Genomic DNA, 20,305 nt, shown 5'->3' with positions numbered 1-20,305 from the left:
TACTAACTGGGATGGAAGGTAGAAAATTACCAGCATTTCTTCTTTTGCTTTATTTATAGCAAAACCATAGCATAACTGGTTAATACATGTACGCTTTTACATGCTTAAATTGAGATGAAAATAATTTGTTTTACTCGATTCTCAAAAACTACAGCACCTCAGTAAGTATAATTTCAAGGGAAGCTGTCTACTATCATAATCTTCAATCTGTGTAAGTTTAATGTAAACCAAACATTGTGTTTTTTGTTAGGAAAAAGTACATAGACCCTTTAATATAAAAAGAATAAGCATAATAACCTTACCCTAAGAGTGAACCAAAATCTGGTTGATTCTACAGTCTCTTCATTACTTTGAGGTTGAAGAAGAATTGTCTGGTCACGGATGGCATAGGAATCGGACGCTTCAAAGATTACTCTTGAAGTTAAACCCATATCACGCCTCTCCTCCTCTGCTTCGATGGAATATTCAACTCCTGAATAAGAAATGATGTAAACAGGTTAGCATTACTCCTCACAAATAGTTGTATAATAATAATTTGGGAGGCTAATCATCCTTACTCGCAATTTTTTGAGAAGTAGGCATGCAAGGGCGCCTTTGGGAGAAAGCCACATCAACCCATTATGACCTTGATGCAAAGCCCGAGACCAAAAGTTGGTTTTTCACAAGGGAGGAAGAACTGATGGTCTGGAAAACCCTTGTTGCGCAGTAGAGAACCAACGCACAACTCAACCCACATGACCATGGCGGGGAATTGAACTGGGGTCACCTTGGTGAGAGGGGAGCGCTTTACGCACATAACAACCATTGTAAAGATTAAAACAAATTGCATTGAGTATTAAGCTAGAAGTAGACATTAACTTACGAATGGACTCGTCAAATCTATCTGCGTTGCATTCGTACTTCATTTGCACTTGAACATAGGACCTACAAAGAAGAAATAAAATCAGTTATTAAAACAGGAAATATAGGTTTTTGGTACTTGTTATCTTGTTGCTGGCAGACTTAGTTCCTTGACAGCTCCTCAGAGCTCAATCTCATCAACAGTTATACAACACAGAAACAAGTTGAAGAACTCAATATCTTACCTAAACGCTTCTGCTCCTTTTTTAGTTGTTATATTAGGATCAATCTGTGATTCTCGTAGCTGTAGTTCCGCTGTGATACTTATAATTGGTCTGGCTCTTCATGTTAAAAAAAAAGAGATTAATAAAAGAGAATTATTATTATTTGTTATATCTAATTCCTGTATATCTAATTCCCGTATTTGCATTGTTCAAGTTTGTTTTTCTTCAAGAAAGTATGGAAATAAATGTGAGTTAAATTTAGTTGAATTGAACGAAAAATTACTTGTCAAGTTTTGGGCTATTTCTTCATTTCCTTTAATCTTAGGGATTAATCTTAGGGTTTAGGACTAGTTAAGGTCCCTATCTGAAGACGTAGGACACATTGAACCCATCCTAAGTTAGGATTAATCTTAGGGTTTAGGACTAGTTAAGGTCCCTATCTGAAGACGTAGGACACATTGAACCCATCCTAAGTTAGGATTAATCTTAGGGTTTAGGACTAGTTAAGGTCCCTATCTGAAGACGTAGGACACATTGAACCCATCCTAAGTTAGGATTAATCTTAGGGTTTAGGACTAGTTAAGGTCCCTATCTGAAGACGTAGGACACATTGAACCCATCCTAAGTTAGGATTAATCTTAGGGTTTAGGACTAGTTAAGGTCCCTATCTGAAGACGTAGGACACATTGAACCCATCCTAAGTTAGGATTAATCTTAGGGTTTAGGACTAGTTAAGATCCCTATCTGAAGACGTAGGACACATTGAACCCATCCTAAGTTAGGATTAATCTTAGGGTTTAGGACTAGTTAAGGTCCCTATCTGAAGACGTAGGACACATTGAACCCATCCTAAGTTAGGATTAATCTTAGGGTTTAGGACTAGTTAAGGTCCCTATCTGAAGACGTAGGACACATTGAACCCATCCTAAGTTAGGATTAATCTTAGGGTTTAGGACTAGTTAAGGTCCCTATCTGAAGACGTAGGACACATTGAACTCATCCTAAGTTAGGATTAATCTTAGGGTTTAGGACTAGTTAAGGTCCCTATCTGAAGACGTAGGACACATTGAACCCATCCTAAGTTAGGATTAATCTTAGGGTTTAGGACTAGTTAAGGTCCCTATCTGAAGACATAGGACACATTGAACCCATCCTAAGTTAGGATTAATCTTAGGGTTTAGGACTAGTTAAGATCCCTATCTTAAGACGTAGGACACATTGAACCCATCCTAAGTTAGGATTAATCTTAGGGTTTAGGACTAGTTAAGGTCCCTATCTGAAGACGTAGGACACATTGAACCCATCCTAAGTTAGGAGGGTAATAATCTAGATCAGATTCATTCTAGCGTTTTGTGAAATCGGCCGCTGAGCCCATAAATTTGTTTATTGTAATGTCTCCATTTGTTCGGCACCTTGATCCCATATCTACGATATGTGCACTTTATAAGAGCTTTGTATTGTTATTACAAGGGATGTGATCTTTGACAGTGTAACAACTTTAACTTACCTCAATGTAACCAAAGCATCAGCCTGAAAAGCACCAATGGTCAAATCTGGATATTGGTTACCGTCCAGATCCAGACCGCCAGACAAGGAATACCCAAATGCTTGACCGATATCTCGACTTGTCGGAAGGTCATCTGGTAAATCAGCTGGGGTTATCTTCTGAGAGGCTGGTTGTATAATACCATCTGGTCCACCATGGTAAATATACACTGCACCTACACCGTTATTCTCATAAGGTGCACCAATAGCAATATCTACAAAGTCACAGGTAAAGGTTATTCATTTTGGTTTTTTACCCATAAGCCCTCTTCGTACTTCCTGCGAATGCCAATGCGAAGTGAATCTTGACGTCGCAAATTCGCAACAACAATTCGCAACAGTTGCACTCTGCTCTACTCCTTTGCCAATAATAGCTGCAAAAGGAGGGTGTGACGCCAAATTCACGTCAAATTCGCAGGAAGTATGAACCGGGCTTTACATCGATGTGTGTAGCACTGTATACTCAGTACTTTCCCCCGAGTCCTGTAAGAAAATATCACAGGCATATTACTCGGGTGGGATTAGAACCCATCACCCTTGCAATTCTAGAGCAGTGTCTTACCAACAAGATTACTGAGGTTGCCCGGTAGCTAGAGGCAGTCGAGTCCTGTGTTTTGGCAGCGGGTACCGCAACGATATAAGAGATGTTAAATTTGCATCGGGGATAAAGAATATTATTATTATTATTATTATTTTTTTAACCCATACACCGATGTGTGTTAGCACTGTATACTCAGCACTTTCCCCCGAGTCCTATGAAAAAAGGGTAAAGTTGTTTTATCTTTTACTTCACCTGTGAAAAAGTCATGATTGAAATCACTTGAAGACCACCTTCATATTTCAGGGGTGAGACACCATGCTGACAAGAAAAGTTTAAAGCTGGGATCGAGATCTTAGGAGGTATATTGAAATGATGGCAAATCCAGTTTTTGTAACCCTTGAGATATAGATTCCAAGCAGCTCAGTATCCTCACTTACAAAGAAGTAGATCAAACAGCACAACTTGTTTAAAAATCACAAAAAAAACAACATAATTTTTGGTTTATCCGGCAAACTTTAAACTGAATTCAGATAATATTTTGAAGTTTCTCACCCCTGATAATGACTAAGTTTGTATGTTGCAAGATGAACCTACTAATACTTACCCTCATAGCCATCTATGTTGAGATCTCCGAGGTTAGCGATTGACATACCAAACATAGAATCTCTAACACCGGTCAGACGAGTTGGCTCAATACCAAGAAAAGTACCCTAAGAAGAGCAATAAGAATTATTAGTAGATGTTAAATTTGCATCGGGGATAAAGAATTTTCATTTTGGTTTTTACACATACATCGATGTGTGTTAGCGCTGTGTATACCAGATTTTGTGATAACAAAAATCACAGGCATATTACTCGGGTGGGATTTGAACCCACAACCTTTGCAGGTCTAGAGCAGTGTCTTACCAACTATACCACCAAGATTGCCCAGTGGTTAGAGGCAGTTTGAATCCTATGTTTAGCAGCGGGTTCTATAAATTTTTTAAAAAGAAATAGAAGAATACCAGTATTTGTAAAGTGTATTTGTTTATGTTTTTGTGTTTTAGCACAGTATACTCGGTACTTTCCCGAGCTCTGTGAAAGAAATCCACAGGCATACTATGTAGTGAGTATACAGTGCTGGTGCTAACACACATCGGTGTATATGGGTAAAACAAGTTTTTCTTTTATTGTTATCTCGCACAGGTTTGTTATTTTATACATATATCCAGACACAGCAATGGAGACGACTCAGGCAGCAATACACGTGGTCGACATTGCCGGAAAAATGCAAGAAATAAACCTTTTTGCGAAAGGTACAAACTCACAACCAGGACTTGCATGCACTTGCACGTACGTGTGTTCGATGTTCGATCGAGGCAAAGTCTGCCTCGATTGACATCAGAAAAGGGGTAGGCGGGGTCACCCCCAGACAGCTTTATCTATTTGTATTTATAACATATAAATCGTTCCAATCAATTACTCAAAAAATTATTTTATTGTTCATTAACATATACTCTAATGTTTGCCGAAAATGAATTATATTTCCAGGTGACTTTAATCCTCGTCATTTGCAATGTAATTTAAATTGTTGGTAATGTTATAAAATATCTAACCCTTACCAAAAAGACTCTTCACGTCAGCCAGTTATGTACTTACGTTCTGATACTTATTGAGATAGATATAAACACGACCTCCTGCTTCAGTACTTCTATTGTAGTATATAGGTGCTCCAACAATCAAATCATCAAAACTGTAACATTTACAAAACAGAATCAAATACTTAAAGGCAGTGGACACTATTGGTAATTACCCAAAATATTTATTAGTATAAGTGCAAAATAATTGGGTCTCAGAATTCATCACTGTAATAACCTATCTTTCTGAAAGTTTGTATACTCCGTGCCTTGAGTACCTTGTTTGGTAGATACGTGCGATATATAGGACTTTGATATTATTAGTATCATTATTGTTATTATTAATGTTTGTAACAATGTTGCACAAACATTCAAATATTGTGCTGATTCTGATGAAAGCAAAACAACTAATAATGGGAGTTATTTCATTTAATTTAAAGTTTGCAGAAATCGTGATTTTGGTTAAAACATCTGTTATTACGATTGAGTGTTTTACAAACAATCGGCCCTCCATGCCTACAAAGGGGATTGTTCGTTTATCAACAAAAGAAAGGTCTTTAAGTAGAATTTGCAACTTTGCATGGTGGAAGTATAACTACATGTAAGAGAGGTTACGGTAACACCATGTGGAAATCTCTTTGGTTTTTGTAACACAAAGATTGAATGACATTAAAAGTATAATAGGTTTGCGGTTACACCATGTGTGTATCTACTTAATGGGTAGATTATGTTCTTTTGAGAACCTGTCTTGCAACATGTATTATATTTTTTGACTTACCCATCTCCGTCTAAGTCTGCAGAGCAAACTTCGTAACCAAAAGACTCTGCGGGTTGCTCTCCTTTAAGAACGTATTCCTGTCTCAAGCCACCGAAATGCTTTGAAATCATAACGACCGCTCCTATAGCATTGTGTCTCGGAGCACCAGACGCAACCATAAATTTGTCCCCAAATTTACCAGATGTGACTGAGAAACCTGTAAAAGTTAAAGCTATGTCATAAAACGTCAAGACCAAACCGGCTCTTTTCAGAGCCACCACTCCTTCAAAAGATATTTTACTCATGGTTGTACCCACAAGTTTACTATTCATATTTATAGTTACTCCTATGTCATAAACATCACCAGTAATACAGAAAAGAACATGTGTAGTAAACCTTGTAAGAACAAAAGATGGTAATGAAGGAAATGTTTACATCTTAACAGAATGTGTATAATTCATCAGTTGTCTATGTGGTTAAACATCTGGGCCCAATTTCATGGCCCTGCTTACCACGGAATTCTGCGCTTACGATCAGAATTTTCCGCTTATGTGCAAGTGGCAAAGTTTTGCGCTAGCTGTGTAAGCGTAGAATGCCTAGTTACATGGAGTACGCAAGCACAGAAGCTAAAATTCCCTGCTAACTCGTGAAATACACTTGACCTTTTGTGACTTGATTTACTCATTTCTCAAAAAATACATCACCTCAGCAAGTACTATTTTCAGGGAAGCCTTCTATCCTCATTGTTTTCAAACTGTGTGAGTTTGATGTAAATCTGTGGACATTATGTTTTGTGTTTTAAAAAAATTTACCCTTTAAGAGAACAATTTAGACTTACCTAGATAGCTGTTGAGACCGACTCCAGCTGACTCGTCATCCAATGCTGTGCGTCTTAAATCAGGATTGATTTCATCTTCATCAGGGACAGTCGTAGTAAAGATTCCTCCTCTCCAATCACCGGCTCCTGGTATGCCTGCTATGAACTCCCCTGCTATACCTTCTTCTTTCTGTTTCAATAAGGGAATCAATGTGTGGTGAAGAGGTTTTCAACGAAGGGAATCAATGTGTGGTCAAGAGGTTTTCAATAAGGCAATCAATGTGTGGTGAAGAGGTTTTCAACTAAGGCAATCAATGTGTGATGAAGAGGTTTTCAACTAAGGCAATCAATGTGTGGTCAAGAGGTTTTCAATAAGGCAATCAATGTGTGGTGAAGAGGTTTTCAACTAAGGCAATCAATGTGTGGTGAAGAGGTTTTCAACTAAGGCAATCAATGTGTGGTGAAGAGGTTTTCAACTAAGGGAATCAATGTGTGATGAAGAGGTTTTCAACTAAGGCAATCAATGTGTGGTGAAGAGGTTTTCAACTAAGGCAATCAATGTGTGGTGAAGAGGTTTTCAACTAAGGGAATCAATGTGTGGTCAAGAGGTTTTCAACTAAGGGAATCAATGTGTGGTGAAGAGGTTTTCAACTAAGGCAATCAATGTGTGGTGAAGAGGTTTTCAACTAAGGGAATCAATGTGTGATGAAGAGGTTTTCAACTAAGGCAATCAATGTGTGGTGAAGAGGTTTTCAACTAAGGGAATCAATGTGTGGTCAAGAGGTTTTCAACTAAGGGAATCAATGTGTGGTCAAGAGGTTTTCAATAAGGGAATCAATGTTTGGTCAAGAGGTTTTCAACTAAGGGAATCAATGTGTGGTGAAGAGGTTTTCAACTAAGGGAATCAATGTGTGGTCAAGAGGTTTTCAACTAAGGGAATCAATGTGTGGTCAAGAGGTTTTCAACTAAGGGACTCAATGTGTGGTCAAGAGGTTTTCAACTAAGGGACTCAATGTGTGGTCAAGAGGTTTTCAACTAAGGGAATCAATGTGTGGTCAAGAGGTTTTCAACTAAGGGACTCAATGTGTGGTCAAGAGGTTTTCAACTAAGGGACTCAATGTGTGGTCAAGAGGTTTTCAACTAAGGGACTCAATGTGTGGTCAAGAGGTTTTCAACTAAGGGAATCAATGTGTGGTCAAGAGGTTTTCAACTAAGGGACTCAATGTGTGGTCAAGAGGTTTTCAACTAAGGGACTCAATGTGTGGTCAAGAGGTTTTCAACTAAGGGAATCAATGTGTGGTCAAGAGGTTTTCAACTAATGGTTTAAACCCAACGAGGCCTGGTTCTTGATAATATTACCGAGACAAAGTTGAGGTAAATTATCAAGAACCAGGCCTTGGGGGTTTAAACCACCATTTGAAAACCGATTCAACACACTTTGAGTCCCATTCATAAATACATTTTCGGTCAAAAAACAGCAACACTGAAATAAATGCAAAAATTATAATTGTTTTATGATTTTTTTCAACACAACACCCCTCCAGCTATGAAATGGTAAGGCCCTCGGGTAAACAACTCCTTATAACGGAGTGCTGTGCGCGTCGCGCATATTGCGTGATGTGGCACTGTCCCGGCCGTTACTCTCGACCAATAGGAATGAAGAAACTGTCTTATAAGCACAGGTGCAAGCTTGCGTGTCACGCCCATGTTTCAACACTGTTTACTGGTCATAAACAAAGGTTTATACACACCCATGTGGCGCGCTCTCCAACAATAGGAATGGTGAAACTGTATTTATGAATTTATTTATGAATAATGTTATTATTTATGACTACAGAATTAAATATTGACCTTGAAGGATTTGGGTACTTTTTCAAAGTGAACCATGGACACTATTGGTAACGGTAATGGGGAGAGGTTAATAGTTTAAAACATTGTGAGAAACGGCTCCCTCTGAAATATTTGAATTGATTTCAAGGCGAGGTTTTAAAATTAAACACATTGTGGATACCCGAAAGGTATTTATTACTATTTGTTTGTTTGTTTGTTTGTTTGTTTGTTTAATTAATTGTTTGTTTGTTTGTTTGTTTGTTTGTTTGTTTGTTTGTTTGTTTGTTTGTTTGTTTGTTTGTTTGTTTGTTTGTTTGTTTGTTTGTTTGTTTGTTTGTTTGTTTGTTTGTTTGTTTGTTTGTTTGTTTGTTTGTTTGTTTGTTTGTTTGTTTGTTAAGTTAAATGGCTTGATAGCTCAGTTGGTAGAGCACTGGAAAGTTAATCTGGAGGTGGTTTGTTCAAATCCATCTTTTTCTTCTTTATGTTCTGTTTATTGCTTTTTTGTTCATTTGTTGTAATATTTGCATTGCTTTTGTACGTCTAAAACGCTGTGGTCTAAATGAAATGGCGCTATACAAAAGCCCATTGTATTGTATTGTATTGTATTTTATTCAACCCCAAACACAGTGTAGCAGTAAAATATTTACAACCGGTTGTTAATGTCTGCTAAATCATAGAAAATGTTTTTGAAAGAACCAAAGAGTTAGAAATTCAACCTTCCACTTCTGTGATTCATTACTCTAGTGGGATCATATATTCAACCTTCCACTTCTGTGATTCATTACTCTAGTGGGGTCATACATGTATATTTCAGTTACATGTAGGATGGCCTACTAACTTTACCTGTGAGATGTAGAAGCCAGTTCCAGCCTGGCAGTAACCAAATTTCTTCTTTCCAAGTTCCATATTTCTGCACATAGTCCAAGCTCCAGGTATGGATAAGTCTTCTGTAAGATCATTCATCCTCAAGTAACATTTTCCAAGACCACTTATCTTGTCAGAAGACAACACTTTGTAGCGATGAGCACAAGTCTGTATTTGGTATGAAGTGGATACAAGTCATGAATGAACAGTTTTAAAATACATACGTTGTAAGAGTGAGGTACATAGTAACAATATAGAGGTTTCGCAAGCGTGCGGATACTGGTACGGATATGATGACTGTTTGCGTTCATGTCAGCTGCGTATTGGATTTTGTTTCGCAAACTATAGGTATGTGTCACTTGGGAGGGCGTTTGCATTCATCATGAGTGTTTTTCTGACAAGCATGACCGATAGAGACCCCATGTTTTATACACTGCATTTTATCATCGTTTTGCTTGCAAATGACTAACAATTTTCTATCTTACGTATATCAAGCACGACACCAGTGCAAGCAATTCCGAGAAAAATGTTTTTGATCTGGGACTAAAAGACAACTTAAAGTCTGCAAAACAGTTTCCGTTTTTCTACGTCGTGAGCTCCTATATCCATTGCTAACGTGTGTGCAAAATACGATAGTCGCAGATGCGCGTCACATGAACACACAACGTGTCGACGTATCTGTATCTGTATAGTGTATCCATAGACTTACAAAACCTCTCAAATACCAAGTGAATCAGCCCCTGTCAAAGTTTTGTCTGCTATTAAGTTAATTATGCTAATTTTGGTTTACCCTTACACCAATGTGTGTATTTAAGCATTGTATACTCAGTACTTTCCAGAGTTCTGTGAACAATATCAAAGGCATATTACTCAGGTGGGATTCAAACCCACGACATTTGCAATTCTAGAGCAGTGTCTTTACCAACTAGACCACCGAGATTGCTAAAGGCAGTTTCGATCCTATATTTTAACAGCGGCTACCACAACAATTTATAGTATGTTAAATTTGCATCAGGGATAAAGAATATTAATTTGGGTTGAACCATACACCGATGTGTATCAATCACAGGCAAATTTGAGCCCACAACCTTACAATACAAGCTCACAATAGATGGATTGCAGTACGCGTCACGGACCGCCATCGTTGATGCATTTTACATAAGAAAAGTGCACACGTCTACGCGCTGCGTGTGACTCTCGCGCACATTTCATGTGTAAAATACATCAAAGATGGCAGTCGATGACGCGTATTGCAATCCATCTACTCTAAACCAAAGTAAATATACTTTATCCCTGATGCAGGTTTAATTTGATTCATGTTTTTAACTACTTACAGCAACTCTTCCACCTTGCCCCTGGCTTCTCACTGTTACACCAAGCCATTGGTCTGTTTTATTCTCAGTGGCATCATTGCCTATAGACAAAAGTAAAAAAAAATAATAGTATTTTTGACATACAATAAGTATGAAACTAGATGTTCATAAATGCACTTTCATGGCCTATCACCAGATGGCATTATACAGTTGTTAAAGACACTGCTGGACTGGAAAAGTTGTTTACTTGTCAAACACTGTGCAGAATTCTCTCTTGGTGTATCTGGTCATTAAGGTTGCAAGAAAATATTGAAAGAAAAAACACCCTTGTTGCACAATTTTGTGTGCTTTCAGATGCCTGAAAAAAGGCTTCAGGGCGTGAAGTCGCTTTCAGATTTAAATATTTTTGTGAGAAAAGAGCCCTTTCTCCAGAAGAAGTCATTTCTCATAATGTTTTATACTAGCAACAGCTCTCCTTTGCTTGTTAACAAGTAAGTTTTTGATGCTAATATATATTTTGAATAATCACCAAAAGTGTCCTGTGCCTTTAAAGGATTTGGGTACACAAAAGACAATGTCCACAGATTTACACTAAACTTACACTGTTTGAAGATAATGATAGTAAAAAGCGTATCTTAAAATTTTAGGTGCTGAGGTGCTGTAGTTTTTGAGAAATGAGTAAAACAATGTCATGCAAAAATGTTTTACATGCTAAAATAATTTTTGTCTCATGATCACTGATCAATTTTCTTTATTTATGACATTGTTTAACTCATTTCTCAAAAAACTAAAGCACCTCAGCAAGTAATATTTTCAGGGATATTCTACCATCATTATCTTCAAACAGTGGTGAGTTTACTGTAAATCTGTAGACATTGTGTTTTTTGTGCAACACAAATACATAGACCCTTTAAACCTGTAAGTTTATTATTATTGGTTTATTAAAAATGCAAACATGGCGACCAAAGCCGAAGTGCGCATGCACATGCACAAAGAGTAAAATACAACTGTTTTTACTACGAATATATCAAAATTTGAGAAAAAACATTAAAGTTAAACTTGCACAACAATTGTTCGCTATATATACTAGATTATTATAGTTACCTGTAATATCTAGATTCATATCTTGACAATCATCTACGTATGTACTCAGAGGACACTTGAAGACAGCACCAGTCTTAGCTACCAGTGCATCTGGATCATCATATGTTGGCGCTCCAGCAAGAATTCTGAATAGTAGATAAGACACACACCGTTAATCACCCTTCAAACATTTGTCTGTAACTGTACAATGTGTTGAAATAATTTGAAATAACTTTGAAGATAACTCTAACAGAAGAGGTCGGTTTATACACCAATCCTCCTACATGTTATTGTAATCGAATCATTCAGAAGTAAAGAGTTAACTGCTGCTCATGTGACAGGGTTCATTATTACATTTTATACAAGACCCAAGCAGATCCTTGCCATTTGATTGGAGGATTGTATGTCACGTGATGGCAAATAAAAGTACTATTGCAAGCCCAGTCACTCACCGTGCATTTTTCGTTTCATCCGAAAAGTACTCTTGCACGCGGAGTAAATACATCACTGCGTGCGCGTGTGTTTGGTAACGCAGCAGTGTTAATACATGCAAGGCACACATTAGGCGTCAGGGTGTCTCTAAAACGCTGGACAGAACGCACATTGTCACTGTTGAATCCAACACATTCTTGATCTCACAGGCTGACCCAAAAGAAACGGGTGTAATTTCACAATAAAAAATTGTTGGCCTACGCTTTGTTTATTTTAAAAGTTGTATCCTCCAATCAAAAAGACAAAGATCTAGCTATGAAATGGTAAAGCCCTCCGCCGCCTTCGCGTAAACAACTCCTTATAAGGGAATGCCGCGTTTATCGCGTGATGTAGCACAACTGTTTCAGCCATTGCTCTCGACCAATGGGAACGAAGAAACTGTCTTATAAGAAGAGGTGCAAGCTCGCGTGTCACGCCCATGTTTCAACACTTTTTACTGGTCATAAACAAAGGTTCATACATTGTACACACCCACGTGACGCGCTCTCCACCAATAGGAATAGCGAAACTGTCTGACGTCCTTATGAATTTATTTTGGATACAGTGTGTAAATGTAATTGACCATAAAACTGGTTGTGATCCTAACATGAATAAATCAGAAAGATTTGTGGCAAAACATGTTTCAATCTGGGCTGCATTCAGCTTCTTTGCAGAAAGTGAAATGGCAGTTTAATAGCCTGGTGGGCTACTTTTTAAAAAGCTGTAAAGCGCAAGGCCTAAAACTTACCAACGCCACCGACCAACCTATCCTACATACATTTATGTATAACCACAGCAGTGCACAGTGCACCATTGGGTAGAAGAAATCAATACATATTTTATATGGCCAGGTGGTTAATACAGCAAAAGGAATGTGAACATTTATAAATTTCTAATCAGTAAAGAATACAATTTAAAATGTAATTTTGATAAATAGTTGTGAGTCATAATTGTGTTACTAATGTCACTAGGCTTTCTGGAATGTGTTGTATACACTGTGTCACGTTTCTATCAACTTGGGTGAACAGAAGCACCTTCCCTCTGAGACAAGCATGCTAAATAATGACAATTCAATTATATACAAATCTTACAAAAAACTAGATCTTTGAATTGAAAAATGTACGTTTAGACAAGGTTTTCTTATATAGGATTTGAAACTTTGAATGGTGGAAATACAATATATAATGAGTTGGGGGGGGGGTTCTCAAAAGAACTGTTGTTTCAACTCGACGTTTCAATCAGTATGCTCTGATCGTCTTCTGGAGAAAGCTGATTTCCTTAATCCATCCAGTAGGATGTAGTTTGATATGACTATATTTTCCAACTTGCTCAGGAGAAGAAGCTCGAAATACTTCTGATGTCTCAGATTAAAAATAATCAAAATAACTGTCATTCTTGGTATAATCTCCGAGTCACTTACATGTTCTAGGTATTTTCTTTCATTTTCTAGGTATCCTGTACATAGTCTGACTCATACCATGGGGCTATCCACATTCATAAAAAGGCCCTTCACATGAGAGCACTTTAGCAAGGCTCCCTTGCTAGTTGTAGCTTGGATGTTGTAAAATAACTGTCATTCTTGAATAATCTCTGAGTCACCTACAATCATTTTCTAGGTATCCTGTACATGTAGTCTGACTCATACCATGGGGCTATCCATACTCGTATAAAGCCCCTTTCACACGAGAGCACTTTAGCAAGGGTCCCTTGCTACATTGTAGCATGGAGGTAGCCTCCATGACTGTAGCATGGTTGTAAAATTTTACAAAATGTTCCTCGTGTGAAAGAACAACATTGTATCTACTGTCAAAGTTCTCTTGTGAAATATTTTCAAGCATTGCTACAGTTCAAACCATGTCACAATAAAGCAAGGGACCCCAGTTAAATTTCTGTCGTGTGAATAGCACTTAAGACAGCCACACCCAGTTAAAGGAAGTAAGAAACGGGCCTCAAGGTGTTATAGCTTAAAGAAAGCAAACAGTTAATCACTGTGAACGTAGAAACTGCTAATGATAAATTTTGCACTCGTATATCTTTAGCTTATCGTTTGTCCAGCAAACAGACTTAAAGTTTATTACAGTCACCATCGAGTCATACACTCAACCAATCCTCTTATTTATGCCATTTATGCCCAATCAACTCAAGAGTCTCAGATCTAAATCATCATCTCATTACACAGCCTTTAACAATATTATGGCCTATGCATAATGTGAATACTTTATGCAGTATTTTACAGAAAGGCTTCCTTTCTTCATGATGCGTGCGCTGCCACCCTCCACTGCATGACTAACATGTCATTGTGAACCGTGCATATTTTGATGGGTATCTGACCATACACATCTGTCTAAATAGAAATACACGTACTGTGCAAGTACATGACATGCAGTGATTGCTATTTTGTATTCATTTCTGAATCAATTTCACATCTAATATATAATATCTCCTTTTGGAATGTTATCCTTTAAGATTAAGTACAGACTAACAAATTTTAACAGCAATTACTAAAATGGGCAATTTAGATTTTGATATGTCGTAATACAAATACCAATGAGGCTCAATTTAGCCTGCATTAAACATTAAATTTTTCAACCTCCATTATTTTTTGCTTTTTAAATAGAGTAATGGTTAAAACCATGACTAATGTAATGTTTGTACTGCACAAACAAGGGTGAAATCTATGATGGGAAACTTAAAGCTCATAGTGCCATTGTCTTGAATCAGTCTGGTTTAACCACACAGGAAGTGCTACAGTACATATTTTACGTTTTGTTGTGTTGTTGGTGGTTCATTGACAACAAATACGAAAGGTGTGTTCTATTGTGCATACAATACAGTGTACGGCTGAAACTGTATATGAAGACTCTTCAAACCATTGCTTTATGAATGATAGTCTGTGAATTTTTTATGACCTTCACATTATTTAAGTTGGACACAGCATTTGTGTCAAACCTGGTGTCGCGGCCTCAGCCGTCCGGCGTACTCAGAGCTCCGGGTGACGCCACCAGGCATTTCAGCACGCAGTAATCACATTCTCAGATCTCTGATCGAATAAATCTTCGAGACCTGTTTAGTTAATGTACGAGTGCTTTTTCAACAGGCAACCCAAAACCCTCTTCTGTTCTGGCTTTCAGAAGAACCTTCTTTGTAATTCCCACTCCTCAAACACTTTATTATGTGATTACTTTTTTTGCAATACTGTCGTAGACGCTCCACTTGTGCACACCACACGATTTACTTATGAACGCCGCCATGACAGCTAGCTACGAGTAGAGCGAAACATTTGGTCGACTCAGGACAGCACTAAAATCGACTACTTTCGCTTGGTGTGCGCAGGCATGGCATGACGTAATATTACCGCATTTGGTAATCCGGAGCTCTGAGTACCGTACTACGCCAGACCTCTGAGTCCGTCACACGGTTCCCAGAACACACTTCACTAATGGGTGATCTATCATTCCCAAAACCTTCAGTCGATCATGCAGCCATCTGGTGAATGTGCAAGCAATTGCTTGCCATCAGGCTATCACACAAATTCACCAAACAAGCCCATACCCTTCCTCGTTGCATACTAATCTATTGTTTTATAATAACTAGTTTTATGGGGTTATAAATATGAGCAATCCAATAAACATAGCGTGGTGTACAGAAGTTTCACTTTGTTTAAATCCAAAGACAACCCTCCAGAATAAATCAAGTAACATAATCTTATAAACCTTAAAGATACTGGACACTATTGGTAAATGACTGGTCTTCTCACTTGGTCTATCTGAAACATAACAAACCTGTGAAATTTGAGCTCAATTGATTGTCGAAGTTGCGAGATAATAATGAAAGAAAAAACACCTTTGTCACTCGAAGTTGTGTGCTTTCAAGATGCCTAATTTCGAGACTCAAAATCTAATTCTGCTTAAAATCAAATTCATGGAAAATTACTTCTTTCTTGAAAACTACATTACTTCTGAGGGTGCCATTTCTCACAATGTTTAATAATATATACTATCAACCTCTCCCCATTACTCTTTACCAAGTAAGGTTTTATACTGATAATTAATAGTGTCCACTGCCTTTAAGACCAACAATAACACCACTGAGCAAGAAAAAACAAAACCTGAAGACCTTGCCAGCATATTAATCCAGTATGAAGTGATGTTACATGTACAGCATACATGCCATTCACTCAATACAAGAACTTCACTGCATGTGGCATCACCAAATTTGGCAACAGTGATCTCTCTCGGTCTTGGTGCAGTAGGTATCTTCCTTGTACAGTTTGTATGCACCGAGTGTACAACAACATCAGATTGTTTCTCTATAGTCTAATGTACTTTTTCCTAACACAAAACACAATATCCATAGATTTACATTAAACTTACACAGTTTGAAGATTATGATAGTAGAAAGCGTACCTTGAAATTTTACTTATTGAGGTGCTGTAGTTTTTGAGAAATGAGTAAAACAAATAATTTTCGTCTCAGTTTTAGCAGGTAAAAACGTATTTGAACCAGTTATGCTTTGGTTTTGGTATAATATCATAACTGTATGGTTAATGGGATTTTACATGCTAAAATAATTTTCGTCTTCCTGAGACAAAAATTATTTGTTACTTGTTTTACTCATTTCTCAAAAAGTACACAACCTAAGTTAGTAATATTTGAAGGGAAGCTTTCCACTATCATTATCTTCAAACCCTGTAAGTTTAATGTAAATCTTGACATTTTGAAAAAGTACCCGAATCCTTTCATCAATGCGTACATAGAATGAAAGGATCCTGCAACCTACAATTTTCAGTCTATAAGTTCTACTACTAGGCTAAGTAAGATTTTAAACTTTGCATGGTGGCAATACGAATATGGAAAGGTTTGCAGTAACACCATGTACATGTACATTAAGTGTACATGTACATGTAATGACTACCTCTAAATGAGTTGGGGTGGTGCTGGTGGCAGCAGACTTACCAGTTAAATGTCCATTGTTCACATAGTTCTGAGCATGCGCACATTACCGAGAACAATGGATTTTACCTGGCAAGTCTGCTGCCACCAAGCGTCCTGAAAGTCTCCCATTGGATAAAAATGAAAGAAAATGGTTAAGAAAACACTTAATTACTGACAAATAAACTGTACCATGATGTACATTGATTTATGACCAGTGGTTTCAATTCAATCAAGTGTACACCATGTGAAAGTCTGTTGTGGCCTCAAAGTTATACGTATGTATTTGCACATTTAAAATGAAGCAAATTTGTTAACAAACAGTTAAAGTCACCTGGAAGTGGTATTTTGTCAAAACAAAGCTTTTGTCACTAAAATAGTGTTTTGATGAGTGGAATATGAACAAACAATAAACTAAGGTTTACAAAATTAGTTTCCATGTTATTTACAAACTTGAAAATAAGCCGGACCCGATAGGGTGCTGTTTCAAGACATCAATCGAGGCGCGATGAATCGCATGCAGTACCAACACAAGATAGTGGCGCTTGGTGCAAGCTAAAAACATGCCCTCAAAGTTGAAACAACACCTGATTTTATTCACATTAGGCAAATGCTCCTTCAGATTTGTTACGTCTTTCAGGTACCTTCTTCGACTTCCCCACTTGCTGAAAAAAAAATGATGGGATGGCATCATGTTTTTAGAAAAGAACTTTTCTCATAAGAACTTTTCTCTTCATATCAAAATGTGTAGTGTATTCTGGATTCTCGAAGCACGATGGCTCAAAGTGTTTGCTGCACAGCGCTGGAAAAGACTTGCAAACTGACCCCATCTTTAGTTGTTATGCTGCATCCAGCAGCAATACACCTGGTCGACATTGCCGAAAAAATGCAAGAAAAAAAACTTTTTCGAAACGTACAAACTCACAACTACATGAACTAGGACATGAATGTACTTGCACGTATGTGTGTTCGATGTTCGATCGAGGCAAAGTCTGCCTCGATTGACGTCACAATAGGGGTAGGCGAAGTCATCCCCCACACAACCTTTTTTATTTGTTAAAAACATATAAATCGTTAAAAACAATTACTAAAAAAATTATTTTATTGTTCAGAAACATATACTCTAATGTTTGAAAAAAAAAAAATCTATTTCCTGGTGACTTTAAATGCATACACCTGTTTCTTTCTTTGAAATTCAAAAAACGGGAATTGTCACAATTTTTGTTTATTTTGTTAAAATGATATTTTGTCTTTGCCTAATGAGTTTTTAATATGACTGTTAAAAAAAACATTGCTTCAATTGAATGAACTTGTTTGAGGATACAGTGTAAAAAAATATTCAACACAAGTTAATTTGATGCAATAAAAGCTTTTGTTGTTTGAAACATGAATTACATGTAACAACTAATTACGTTACATCCTCAAACAATTTAACAAAGAAATGTATTCAAAAGAAGACCCCTAATATTGGGGCTAGATGACTCAATTGGTAGAGTGTGTAAAATGAGGATGGCATTATTTCAAATTATTTTGTATAAGTTGGTTTTAAAAAGTAAAATTTAACAGTAAAGTGACAGTACAGTTTATCTCAAGAACCCTGCTTGCTATACACGTAGTTGAAATCAATCAATTAGCAAATTGGAAAAAAAAGTAAATTTTTTCTTTTTAACCGAAGGCTACAAATTTAGAAAAAAAGTGTAAACATCAGAGTCTTTATGTGAAAAAGGGGTTTTTGGTAATTTTCATGATAATACAATAGGGCCTAAAGACATTGAGTGGATTGAGGTAAACACCAACACCACAAACTGTAAACAAAGAACTGTTCGTTCGACTCGCACAAAACATTTGAAGCTGGTCAGTAAGTTATTGGATATTTAATAGACAGTTAGTAAAATACAGGACTGCCTGGATGAAATCAAAATTATATGAGGACTTGTAATATCTTCAAATGTTGTAATTATTATATATTTTATATACAAAGACCTTTTATAAACTGTTTATTATTTTTTGGGGTAGCTGCTTTAGTAATTTTATTTTAATAAACAACATTTTAAAGCTTAAAAAAAATTACTAAATCTGTTCAGATGTGTACATCGCCTCATTATTCATAAGTGTATCGCAATTTCCGCTTGACTGATTTTGCTGAATTTTTAATTTTAAGCCCCCTTTACCATCCCAGTGTCTTTCGGCAAATAAGCAAAATGGTAAAATAAAGGGAACATTTCAAGGATAACATTCCGTATGGCGCCACCACTTTTTCACTCATTTTTACAAAAAGGGATATATCAAACAGGTAAATTAGATACTATATAATTTTATTTCGAATGAAAAAGTGGTGGCGCCATACGGAAACTTTTCCCATTTCAATGCTTACCCCCCCCCAAAAAAAAAAAAAAATTAATAAACTAAAGGATAACTTTCCGTATGGCGCCACCACTTTTTCACTCATTTTTACAAAAAGGGATATCTCATTGTGGTAAGTTAGATAATATATTATTTCAAATCGAATGAAAAAGTGGTGGCGCCATACGGAAACTTTTCCTACAAATAATAATAATATGTAAACAGGGAGTGAAAGTGTAGACTGTAGTGTACTGTAGAGGAACCCATAAAAAAGAATGTTTCAGTTCAAGTTTGTAAAAATCATGAAAATAAACAGGATGTCACTGACTCACTGTCAGTTCAATAAGTATTATTCCTTAATTAATCTTTTACAATTTACATAAAATATTTGGAGTACTCACAAGCTTCCATCGTAGTTGTCTGATAGTGTTGGTTCTTTCATTGAAACAATGTGTTCAGCAACAGAAAATCCAAACAGGCTATCCATTGGACCTTCTTTCACCATCGGCAAACGAACTTCTAAATTGGAACATTCTATCCTTCCAACAGTTTGAAGAACTACCACAAACACTAATAAAACATCCATAGGAAAATGGCAATTCCATCGGTATTCATTAATCGTCCCCATCGTCACAATATCTTGAAGAAATGCCAGTTTTCTGACAGAACACAGAGACCACTAGTCTTCGGGACAGTGCCGGAAACCAATGTGTGTGTGCACAGTACATGTACATTCATGCAGTGCTAGTCACTGCATAATAAACGTATGACATTGTATGAATGTACATTCCACAGCAAGGTCAGGCAAGGTCATGACCTCGAAAAGCTCTTAAAGGCAGCAGCGGTGTAGTTCTTTATGTAGGATGTCTACGCCACGACCTGTCTGCAGTAGGGGGTTGGGAGGAGTGGTTGGGGTGCGATGGTGTTAACAAACCAATCTAGATGAAACTAACAGTCAGCTGGAAGTGGTATTTTGTCAAAATAGTTTTTGTCACGTAGATATGTGTTTTGTCACAAAGGTTCTAAAAAAATAGTTATTTACAAATTTAAGAGTTGGCCCTGACCCGAGAGGGCGCTATTCGTGTTACACAGCCCGAGTTTTTGCCAACCCAGATTGGAAAACTATGGAA

General features: G+C 37.1%; 1 protein-coding gene across 3 annotated transcripts in view; it reads right to left on the bottom strand.

The window, feature by feature from the left end:
• Positions 1-19,965, bottom strand: part of LOC139949240 (integrin alpha-6-like) — a 40,883-nt gene extending 20,918 nt beyond the window's left edge. The window contains exons 1-12 of one of the 3 annotated variants that reach the window (XM_071947634.1): positions 19,577-19,965; positions 11,452-11,576; positions 10,369-10,448; positions 9,014-9,202; positions 6,362-6,530; positions 5,545-5,740; positions 4,789-4,882; positions 3,755-3,860; positions 2,572-2,824; positions 1,086-1,181; positions 863-924; positions 303-472 (exon numbers count right to left, since the gene is read on the bottom strand). In XM_071947634.1, the coding sequence (XP_071803735.1) occupies positions 303-472; positions 863-924; positions 1,086-1,181; positions 2,572-2,824; positions 3,755-3,860; positions 4,789-4,882; positions 5,545-5,740; positions 6,362-6,530; positions 9,014-9,202; positions 10,369-10,448; positions 11,452-11,576; positions 19,577-19,803 (1,767 nt within the window). In that variant the 5' untranslated portion in view covers positions 19,804-19,965. The remainder of the gene's footprint in view (positions 1-302; positions 473-862; positions 925-1,085; positions 1,182-2,571; positions 2,825-3,754; positions 3,861-4,788; positions 4,883-5,544; positions 5,741-6,361; positions 6,531-9,013; positions 9,203-10,368; positions 10,449-11,451; positions 11,577-19,576) is intronic. The other 2 variants (XM_071947635.1, XM_071947636.1) reach the window with 2 other exon arrangements.
• Between the last annotated feature and the right edge of the window lie 340 nt (positions 19,966-20,305).

This window comes from Asterias amurensis, chromosome 16 (assembly GCF_032118995.1).
Source record: "Asterias amurensis chromosome 16, ASM3211899v1".
Lineage (NCBI taxonomy): Eukaryota > Metazoa > Echinodermata > Asteroidea > Forcipulatida > Asteriidae > Asterias > Asterias amurensis.
Note: the sequence above shows the minus strand (reverse complement) of the source record. Positions and strands in the feature narration are given on the sequence as shown.